The sequence below is a fragment of the Leguminivora glycinivorella genome, chromosome 3, assembly GCF_023078275.1.
Source record: "Leguminivora glycinivorella isolate SPB_JAAS2020 chromosome 3, LegGlyc_1.1, whole genome shotgun sequence".
Classification (NCBI taxonomy): Eukaryota; Metazoa; Arthropoda; class Insecta; order Lepidoptera; family Tortricidae; genus Leguminivora; species Leguminivora glycinivorella.
The window spans coordinates 1,615,620-1,627,774 of NC_062973.1; the positions used below are offsets into that span (position 1 = coordinate 1,615,620).

The 12,155-nt window shown below is 38.1% G+C and overlaps 1 protein-coding gene across 1 annotated transcript in view; it reads left to right on the forward strand.

The window, feature by feature from the left end:
- The first annotated feature begins 832 nt into the window (after positions 1–832).
- Positions 833–12,155, forward strand: part of LOC125224873 (phospholipase B1, membrane-associated-like) — a 57,624-nt gene continuing 46,301 nt past the window's right edge. The window contains exon 1 of the mRNA XM_048128375.1: positions 833–1,051. Coding sequence (XP_047984332.1) covers positions 971–1,051 — 81 coding nt within the window. The 5' untranslated portion in view covers positions 833–970. The remainder of the gene's footprint in view (positions 1,052–12,155) is intronic.

The window sequence follows — 12,155 nt, forward strand, 5'->3', positions numbered from 1 at the left end:
ACTCACTTACAATGTTGCACTCGCAGATTTTAACATACGGTGAAACCTGGATAAGTGAAAACTCAAGGGACTGAAATATAGATGTAGTAGTTTTCTAAAAACGATATGTTTGACACTAACAAATCTTACTCATATCTTAAAAGCATTGTTTGAATACGGCAGCTCGGCAGTAAGCTTGGATCAAAATAGTAATAGTATTTTTGCGGATGTTTGTCACTACATGGTCACTACACTAAATAAATTTATGACAATTCCTGATCAAATCCGTATCCAGATATACTGTACTTAAGGGATAAAAATAAACTTGCCTTTTAATTTAGGATATTACTCCAAACCAATTCCGTAAAAGATAAAGTATCAATTCATCATCCAAGTCCCGACTTTGTACAAATATAAATAACCAGTAACAAAAACTAGGTATTATTTTTGTTGTTACTTAAATCAAACATTTATTTTAGAAACCGCTCAATAGGCTAGTTTCCTATACCTAAAATAAAATATTTTAAGCAGTGCACGAAATAAAGCACCACATAATTAGAAAATATGGACAGTAGTTATGTTTAAACTTAATTTATATTTAATGAGTCAAAGAGAAAGATATAAAGTAAATGAGTTGACCGTGACGTCACTCTTCAGTATTTCATAGTAATTCCACATTAGCAAATCGTTTCGACAGTTCTTAAAAAGAAGCTGATTTGACTAGTAGGAAACTAGCCTATTCACCCTAAGATACAAAGGATCAAGGATACTACACTCCCCGTAGGTATGTGATAACGTCCATCGCGGGAGCACAACAGCGAGGCCGGGCCCTATTGCGCCATGGCGTCTGGGCGCGAGCGCGCATGCGTACATTTTCCCGCCAAACGCCGCCCGAGCGCGCGTCCACAAACAAAACCTTTATTTTTTTTAATTTAAAAATGTAAGATGTTATTGTTTTAATTTTTGTGTTGTGCTGTGTCGTGATGTAGCCATGTTTCTGGGAATTCTTCTGCTGTTGAGCGAGTGCTCGGCACTGGCTTTTAATACCAGCGACGTTAGCCCGAGGGATGCGGTATGTCTATTTTTTTTAATGCGAAAAACTGTAGTCTGACAAACAAGTTTTTTAGTAGAAAAATATTTTTTAGGGGATCATAAACATTGGCACCAATTATTGTAGTGACAGAAATTACTTGAGATACCAAGTTTATTGTTTAAAGCACCTACAGTAATTAACGAGGTAAATAAAAAAATAAATACCATAGGTACTAAAGCGACTTTTAGGGACCAGACAACAAATCACAAAAAATATTCAACCTAAAAAAATCAGGACGACAGTCAAAATGTATGAAACCCTTACTTTTTTGCCTTTGGGGTTGGTTCGATAGTAGGTACCTGAAGTTTTACAAAATTTAAAAAGAGGAAAATCGGTTTTACCTATTAGGCATATCATCGTCATCATTAAAACGTTTCAATGACAATGTCATTTCAAAAATCGATAGTTCAAAATAAGTATTTAGGTATTTACACAGTACTAAACAATAGTTTCTAAACAGTAAGTATAAGTCAAGTTTACCATATAAAAATAAAGTAAGTAGTAATAAGAGTTAATTAGAATAAGTTAAGCTCTGGAATGCACCCTTAAATTACAATTGTATGACATTAGGCCGGCAATGCTCGACAGGAAGATTCAAACAAGTTTACACTCGTATTTTATCTGATGTAGACGTTTAAATTCAAGTTCTCGTATTTTATTATCCAGTAAAGTGGTTCAAATTTGTCACATCACAGCAACAAAGTAAAATGGCAGAAAAACGACATATTATTACGACATACCGTTTCCCGTGTCACTAGAGTCACTGGATTACCAGAATCTAGTGTTGTCACACAGACTACTCACTACTAGATGCAGCGTTTATGTTTCCACCTCTTGTAAACCGAGGCATTGCTATATGCCTCCCTATGTTTAAGTATGCAAGAGCGACAATTTATTACTTCAATCTATTTTTAAGGTATTTAAGATCACGGCTGTATCTGGAGTAGGCAGAGCACATAAAACTACTCAAGTTTCAATCACACTCTTGGCAAATAAGGGCTTAAAAGAAAACGAAATGTGAATGTGACATTGCAGTGACTGGCTGCCAGCCTTTCGCCTACGCCACAATTTAACCCATATCCCACAGTCAACTTCTACGACACCCACGGGAAGAAAGGAGGTGGTGAACTTTTTAACCCGTCAAGATTGCAAACAATTCTAAGAAAAAAGAGCGATGTAGAATAGATTGGCTTTGAGAAATAATGTAACTCTACCTTACATAACACTATTTGGCGTTTAATAATTTGTTATTAAGTTAATTACGTTTCATTGATTAAATCATCGTTAAGTATAAATCTATAATATTATTTCTGGTTCATTATTATTACTTGTTACATAGGTTTTGATCATTGTAATCTTTCCTCAGTCAGCCGTTGACCGCGAACGCTGTAAAGAAACTTCGAAACGTCGGGATGTATTTATAATTTCATTATACGCTATATTATCCGTTTCTACAGTTTTATTTCAGAAATGATTAATAATGAAATAAAAATTAATGAACATTTTAAGTTATATGACATGGTCGGGTCTAAAGGGAATCAATAATAATTAGCTTGAGCAACTCTGTGAAAACGTGAGATTTAAAGTAAACATTAATATAATTAAGTATTATTTTGCAGGTGTTTTTTATATTTTACTTTTATAATGCATATTGTGAAAGACCTATCCCGAGAAGAAAATTAAATAAAAAATAATAACTAGAGTGCAACGCGTGGCCCTGGCATAACAAGTAGAAATTGTTTTTTTTTTTATCATAGCAACACCTAACTGATACATTATTATACAAAAGTGACTCAATATTTACCACAGTCATGTTAAACGGTGGTGGCGCCCCTATTAATTTCCACGCCTTTTTGCCAGGCTATTCCCTCCTCTGGGAGCCGATTTTTGAGTCTCACGCGTTCGAATTCAGAAAATTGTCACTGAAAATAATAAGCAAGTCACCGGTTTCAACCTGGTATTTTAGTGACAAAATCCCGCATGCGAGATTCAAAAATTGCCCCCCAGGTTTTAAATTTAGTTTTCAAAAACATTTAAAGCATCTGTAAGCGCAGCGTAATGCAGTATCTATTGGGGGCAGTCCCCATGATGTCATAAGCGGCTGCCTTGTAGGCTAGACCCGAGGTTTATATGGACAGGACAGTAACGGAACGGGTTTACATTATATAAACTTGGACTGTCCTAATTCTGGGCTGGCATGTGGCTATGGGTTTTATAGACATCTAGAAATGCTATGTGGTATATAGTATGTATATACTTTTTTGTTGTATTAAACTATCATATGTAAGGGAACGTACCCAAAGTACGTGACACGTTTAGGGTGGGGGGGAGTCTTTCTGCAAAAATTGATTTAAAACTTCATTTGAAAATACTAGGTGAAAAGTACGGGGGATGGGGGGGGGATCTTGGCATTTACTACGATTGGTCCCCCCGGGTTTGGGACAAAAAACGGCACAAATATGGTCTCGTTACACGTTAGTTTGGGTATGTTCCCTAAGTTGAATACTTAAATACTTTGGGTGCACCAATACTTTCATTTTTGTAAGTTTCATCTGATGTCATATGTATGTATGTATTTTTTATGTATTTAAATATATTGTATGTATGTATATTATTATCTGTGTGTAAGTATGTTTATTCTTTTATATATTACATATAGGTTAGCTTAATAATATTGTGCAAATAACTTAACTATTTTGTTCTTAATATAATTTAATGTTGCACCGCCTACAATTTCTCTGTTTTGCCCGATGGTTGACTGGTAGAGAATGCCTTATAGCATTAAGTCCGCCTTGTGTACAATTGTATTTTCTTTGTGCAATAAAGATTAAATAAATAAATAAAATAAAATACTAATACTGAAAAGCGATAGAGAAATAACTATTAGGCTAACAGAGGCCCAGAGGGAGGTCAATTAATATCCCTACTGTAATATTATAAATGGGAAAGTGTGTGTGTCTGTTTGTTTGTCCGTCTTTCACGGCGAAACGGAGCGACGACTTAGCGTGGTTTTTTAAGTGGAGATAGTTGAAGGGATGGAGAGTGAGATACTTTTGTCTCTTTCTAACCTATTTTCGAATTCAACGCGAGCGAAGCCGTGGGCAAAAACTAGTAATATAATAATTAATACATTATAATGATTGTCCATTTACTCGTATTTTGAGTTGAATACAAGTTTTTTTTTTTATTTATTTACTCAAAAAAGGTTACACTGAAATAGGATAACTCCCGAGGGGGGGTGGTACACCAAACACAGGAGCTGGGTCGGCACAGTGTATTGATCTTCGTTCTTAATCTTCTAACCACAAGTATTTTATCCTACACTATTTATACGACTATGGTACGTGTCAGAAGAGGGAAACCACTGCCTTTTTAGTACGTGATCTTTAAGCTGAGCCATCTATATCTACAGACGTGTAGATATGAGATTCAGCCTATCACAACACACTATTATTCTAATTATTGTATTTTCGCCAAACTATATGACAGTTTGTTGGCGAATGCAAGCACTCACTATTCTTTCCTTATCGTCTACTGTGTAAGTAAACATGTATTTGATGTAGCAAATCAAAATTACGTAAATTTATTCTCTGCAATAATTATTACTCATTGTCAGTGGACGATGGCATCAATATTCGAATGGGTGAAAAGGAAAATCCTTATTGGTCTGTGTTGAAACTGTGTTCTGTGAAGTACCTAGCCAATCTGACAATTATATGCACTAGCTAAAGCTTGGGACTTTTGGATGTTTGCCACGGTTCTAGAGTCCATGGAGTTACCATAAGTATGCTAATTTAAAAAGTTCTTCGCATAATTCATGGCTAACAAAAAGTATTAGTATTAGGTATTGAAGTTACTTAAACATAATATTGCAAAATAATTGTAAAATAATGTTATGAAATAAATTATTTTGTCGATTCATGGCATGTCATATACTTAATGTTATATTTTAGAAAGTGTGTGACTTATCTGTCTTTGAAAAATCACGAGGTGATTTCGTGGATTCTAGGACTACGGCGAGCTTCCAATAGTTTAACGATAACGATACGCTTTATAACTGTGTATCACTCTCCCGTATCAGTGTGACAACAGTGACAGGTTGCTATTCATACGCTACAAAGCGTAAATGTTTGGCTCGTTGGCTACGCGGAGCCTCGTACCTGCAACGGGAAAGCCCACACTCAATGTAGCTTACATCGTAATCGTAAACCTTATTTTGTAACTCGAGACTAACAAACACTAAAACTGAGCATGTGTTCAACAAGACTTAAACTTAAGTGGCGATGGCGCCCAAGATTTAGCTTAGTCAGATAGTAAAAACCACAGTACATAATATGTACTGTGGTTTTTACTATCTGACTAAGCTAAATCTTCATATTATAAAGAAACTAATATCAGAAACACAACCATATTAATCATGTCATACGTTTTTGGATTATTTTGGACCCCCCCTGCCCTATGCTGCAGTATGACGTAATTAATGGACGCCCCCTAAATCATATTTATTTTTCTGTTTCAAAGTGATTATTTCTAAAAATATTTCACCCATAGTAAAAAAGTTAGCAACCTCAAAGTTATTTTCAAGGATCTACGACAAGACAAGTCAAATAATGCTAAACCGAATGTTATAGTCATAATAATGTAATTTGGGGTGAGTAGGGTTCGCGGGGGGAGTGGGGGACCCCAGAATTTCAATATTCACCTGTTAGGTACCCTCATTTTCGGGTTCAAGAAGATCTGAAAGTTATATTTTTTAGATATATTCCTTCTGTGTGGTGACGGGTTAAGAATTTCACCATCCCCTTTCTTCCCGTGGGTGTCGTAGAAGGCGACTGTGGGATATGGGGCAAATTGTGGCGTAGGCGAGAGGCTGGCAACCTGTCACTGCAATGTCACAGTTTCGTTTTTTTTTCAGCCCCTTATTTGCCAAGAGTGGCACTGAAACTTGAGAAGTTTCATGTGCTCTCTGCTTACCCCTTCATGGGATACAGGCGTGATAGTATGTATGTATGTATATATTCCTTCTTCTGGTAGTAAAATAAAGTAGGAAAATAATAAACGCACACATAAAAACGTTTGTAAGGTGGATGTACTAGTGCTCGACGCGGTACTAGTACTCGTCACCCATGGTTTAAATAGCGATTAATAAGATAAGATTACCGTTACATTCATCGCAATTAGATTTATTAGATGAGAAATGTTTGTAGCCTTCACATTTCATACGCCATATTATAAAATATAGAAACTTTTTTCAATTCATGAATAATATATGTGATGACATTGTCATGAGCAATCAATCTCTCAATTTTGTTAGCGATTTGGTTAAGCTTTGCTCGTATTTGCTGACTTATTTAAAATACTTTCACGGTAAGTTGTGAACATATTCTATAATTGTGTTGTTGCTAGAATGTGCGGGAAGATATTTAAGTAATTAAATGTCGATTTCGTTCATTGTTACTGTGATAAACAAGCGTGTCATTTATTAGGACTGAAAACCGTCGCAAGTCTAAAACTCGACACGGCTGGCATTTATTGGGACTGTTACGTTATTTTCCAAGTCCCAATGTTTGTCGAGTCGTTTTTTCAGGATATCACGATTAAAGTAGCCAAAACGAATCGTTTACAGTTTCATATTATCAGCATATTTTTCTGTAAGTCACATTAACTTTACTGAAAAAACTGGCCAAGAGCGTGTCGGGCCACGCTCAGTGTAGGGTTCCGTAGTTTTCCGTATTTTTCTCAAAAACTACTGAACCTATCAAGTTCAAAATAATTTTCCTAGAAAGTCTTTATAAAGTTCTACTTTTGTGATTTTTTTCATATTTTTTGAACATATGGTTCAAAAGTTAGAGGGGGGGGGACGCACTTTTTTTTCCTTTAGGAGCGATTATTTCAGAAAATATTAATATTATCAAAAAACGGTCTTAGTAAACCCTTATTCATTTTTAAATACCTATCCAACAATATATCACACGTTGGGGTTCGAATTAAAAAAAAATCAACCCCCACTTTACATGTATGGGGGGTACCCTAATAAAACATTTTTTCCCATTTTTTATTTTTGCACTTTGTGGTCGTGATTGATTGACATATTGGTACCAAATTTCAGCTTTCTAGTGCTAACAGTTACTGAGATTATCCGCGGACGGACGGACGGACGGACGGACGGACAGACAGACATGGCGAAACTATAAGGGTTCCTAGTTGACTACGGAACCCTAAAAAGGCAAAGTATTGCAGAATCTGTGGAATACATTTTTTATTTTGGGGGAATCCCTATTTTAGTTCATTACATAATTTATTTTGCTCAAAATGCGGAGCCGACTTATTCTATTTTATTACATAAATGTAGCACGTAAAAAGTAAATGTTATCAACAGAATACGTTTTTTTTATTAAATTATTTAATTTTGTAGTAAATTTTAACCCAAAACACTTGTTTTTTACTGTTTTTCCTGAATCATACTTAGATGTCATCTATTAGGACTGCCAGCAAAAGCACCTGTCAGTTATTCGGACAAGCGTATTGACTTACGTTTTATTTAATTTTGAGATTTTTTTATATTATCACTGTATGAAACTAATTGCATTTAACAAAGTTAAAGGTCACATCTCCCAAAAAAGATGGACATGTTTTGTATAGATGGGTAAATTATCGTAATATCACGAAGCACATAAATATTTTCCCTTAACCTATCGAGCAGTGGTACATCCACCTTACCTTTTGTGTTACGCCGGTAGTATTGTATTGGGGTCAGGCGAGATATCAATGGCTAGTGGTTTGCGTTTGCGTACTACACTTAATAGGTACGTACTAGGTTAGTACTTAAGGTGAGTGCTTTTAGTACTTGTATTTGTGTATTATATTAGCAGCCTTAAGTACTTGTTCAATTTGATGTTTCCCTGTTTTCTATCGAATATATTTTGTGTTTGTCATACAGGAAGTATGGGTGGCGTAGGACGCATATATTTTTTCAGTACAGATGGTGTTTTTTTTACGCACTAGTGCGAGAAGTGGCTCATTATATGCCAGGTCGAAACTTCGGAGGCTCATCTGTACTGAAAAACGTCGTACGATATACGTGCGAAAAGGAAATTCGTAACTCGTGTCGATTTAAAACACTCCCTTCGGTCGTGTTTTATTTTATCGCCACTCGTTTCGAACTTCCTTTTTTAAGCACTTGTATCGTAATATACTATTACAGTACATATCATATGATGTTATTAGTGCGTAAACTTCAAAAAGTTATACGTACTGCAAAACATACAACATACGATACACGTGCGAAGAGAGAATTTATTCTTTATTCTTTATTTATTTATTCCTTAAATTAACATTAACAGCCTAGCTAAACATATCAATCATACAGGAGGGTATAATAAACATGGTACACTTAGGCCGTTTTCACATTATCCGATCCGATATCGGATGTAGGAAGGATGTAAAATGTAAGATTTATGCGCTTCCAGGTTTTTATTTATGTATTTGATAGATCATTATTACTAAAAAAAAACCGGCCAAGTGCGAGTCGGACTCGCCCACCGAGGGTTCCGTACCTACAAAACTATTAGGTACTTTTACGTTACTCACATTAAGTCTAAAGACTGGGCTAGGCTAGAAGTATAGGTTCTCTAATGAGCATAATTGTGTTTAGCGCCACCTCTCGACGAATTCGCGAACTAATTAGCACAGCTTGCGTGAGGTCTTTTATACAGGGACCGGACAACCCATTCCGCGCTACAAGCCTTTCATTGGGAATCCCTAACGTAAGGACGACCCAATCGAGAGACTCTCCCTTTCGAACTGCAAGCCCATTCATTTGACTAGCCCTTACAAAAAACTTAGCAAAACAATAAAGCTAGCCCTGTGCATTGGCTTACCGCTATCCGATACGGCTTGCAAGCCTTTAATAAGGGTTACCCTTATTTTAAGCGCTATTTATAAGGCTTTCCCTTTTGTTGAAGCGTAGTCGAGCCTTGCGTGAAAGAGACAGGATTATGAATCTAAGCTAGTGTAAGAACAGGAAGGAAAATGCGCTGTTGCCACTCCGTACTATACGCCCCATTTTTAATTTTGCAACGAAACATGTATTCGTTGGATAGAAGTAGAACACGGCTAGAAATTATTTTTAATGAACTGGGAGACAAGGGACTGATGGATCGCCTGATGGTAAATGATCATCGTCGCCCATAGATCAGTATGTATGTTCGTACGTATGAATGTATGTAGGTATGTATGAATGTATGTAGGTATGTATGTATGAATATAAATATATAAATATGTAAATATGTATGTATGCATGTAAATATACAGTGTTGGCCGAAAATCAATACAATTAACCATTATCATTACACATTGAAAACGTTAATTGCCAACATAAAAATAAGCCGTTTTCGTCATCCAACTCGCCTTGATGAGTTAATTGGGTGAGCAGTTTCTAAGATAGAGCTGATGCTGAACCCTGGCTTTTCCCAGGGGAACGCGGGTTTGGTTTAACATAGGCAAGCGCTGTTTTCGTCATCGGACTTGTTTTGATGAGTACTTGAGTGAGCAGTAACCAAGGTAGAGCTGATGCTGAACCCTGGCTATTTCTAGGGGAACTCGGGTTTCGTGCAACATAGGCAAACGCTGTTTTCGTCATCGGACTTGTATTGATGAGTACTTGAGTGAGCAGTAACCAAGGTAGAGCTGATGCTGAACCCTGGCTTTTCCCAGGGGAACGCGGGTTTGGAGTAACATAGGCAAGCGCTGTTTTCGTCATCGGACTTGTCTTGATGAGTACTTGTGTGAGCAGTAACCAAGGTAGAGCTGATGCTGAACCCTGGCTATTCCTAAGGGAACTCGGGTTTCGTGCAACATAGGCAAACGCTGTTTTCGTCATCGGACTTGTATTGATGAGTACTTGAGTGAGCAGTAACCAAGATAGAGCTGATGCTGAACCCTGGCTTTTCCCAGGGGAACGCGGGTTTGGAGTAACATAGGCAAGCGCTGTTTTCGTCATCGGACTTGTCTTGATGAGTACTTGTGTGAGCAGTAACCAAGTTAGAGCTGATCCTGAACCCTGGCTATTCCTAGGGGAACGCGGGTTTGGAGTAACATAGGCAAGCGCTGTTTTCGTCATCGGACTTGTATTGGTGAGTACTTGAGTGAGGAGTAACCAGGGCAGAGCTGATGCTGAACCCTGGCTATTCCTAGGGGAACTCGGGTTTCGTGCAACATAGGCAAACGCTGTTTTCGTCATCGGACTTGTCTTGATGAGTACTTGAGTGAGCAGTAACCAAGGTAGAGCTGATGCTGAACCCTGGCTTTTCCCAAGGGAACGCGGGTTTAGTGAGTAACATAGGCAAACGCTGTTTTCGTCATCGGACTTGTCTTGATGAGTACTTGTGTGAGCAGTAACCAAGGTAGAGCTGATGCTGAACCCTGGCTTTTCCCAGGGGAACGCGGGTTTGGAGTAACATAGGCAAGCGCTGTTTTCGTCATCGGACTTGTCTTGATGAGTACTTGTGTGAGCAGTAACCAAGGTAGAGCTGATGCTGAACCCTGGCTATTCCTAAGGGAACTCGGGTTTCGTGCAACATAGGCAAACGCTGTTTTCGTCATCGGACTTGTATTGATGAGTACTTGAGTAAGCAGTAACCAAGGTAGAGCTGATGCTGAACCCTGGCTATTTCTAAGGGAACTCGGGTTTCGTGCAACATAGGCAAACGCTGTTTTCGTCATCGGACTTGTCTTGATGAGTACTTGAGTGAGCAGTAACCAAGGTAGAGCTGATGCTGAACCCTGGCTTTTCCCAGGGGAACGCGGGTTTGGTGTAACATAGGCAAGCGCTGTTTTCGTCATCGGACTTGTTTTGGTGAGTACTTGAGTGAGCAGTAACCAGGGCAGAGCTGATGCTGAACCCTGGCTATTCCTAGGGGAACTCGGGTTTCGTGCAACATAGGCAAACGCTGTTTTCGTCATCGGATTTGTATTGATGAGTACTTGAGTGAGCAGTAACCAAGGTAGAGAGCTGATGCTGAACCCTGGCTATTCCTAAGGGAACTTGGGTTTCGTGCAACATATGCAAACGCTGTTTTGTCATCGGACTTGTATTGATGAGTACTTGAGTGAGCAGTAACCAAGGTAGAGCTGATGCTGAACTCGGGCTATTCCTAGAGGAACTCGGGTTTCGTGCAACATAGGTAAACGCTGTTTTTGTCATCGTGAAATATCTGAGACTCGTCTTTATGACTGGTACTTGGTTGAGTTGAGTAGTACCATAGAATCTGTCAAACTATTTCTGTTGATTGTTGTGAATTCTATGAAGATCGTTTGAAACAGAAATACTTTTCTGGTGGAAATCAAGCATAAAGCGCGTCTGATAGTAAGTAGTTACCGCAGTCTATGGACGCTTGGAACTCCAGTATTCTCTTTATTCCCTGTGTTACTATTAGTGAAATCGACTGTACTTAATTTTGATATTCAAATGGATATACATACGTATTTTTTAGACACAAATAAAGTGTTTCATGTATGGCAAATTAATAAATGTGTTCTAACTACTTGATGTTAATATTCACTTCTGGTAAGATTTTTGTTCAGTTAATATTATGTTTTTATGCCTAACTTGAGATTGCATGAAATATTTCTATATTATAATGTATCGAAACCAGAGTTGCCCTAGATACCGCCAGGGCTCAGCTACAGCGCTGTCTTGGCTACTGCGCACCCAAGTCCTCGTCAAGACATGTCCGATGACGCAAACAGCGTTTGCCTATGTTACACCAAACCCGAGTTCCCCTAGGTACAGCTAGGTTTCAGCATCAGCTCTATCTTGGGTACAGCTCACCCAAATACTCATTAAGACAAGTCCGATGACGAAAACAGCGTTTGCCTGTGTTACACTAAACCCGAGTTCCCCTAGGTGCAAACAGAGTTCAGCATCAGCTGGACTTTGGGTACTGCTCACTCGAGTACTCAAGACAAGTCCGATGATGAAAACAGCGTTTGCCTGTGTTGTGTTACACTAAACCCGAGTTCAACTAGGTGCAGCCAGAGTTCAGCATCAGCTGGACTTTGGGTACTGCTTACTCGAGTACTC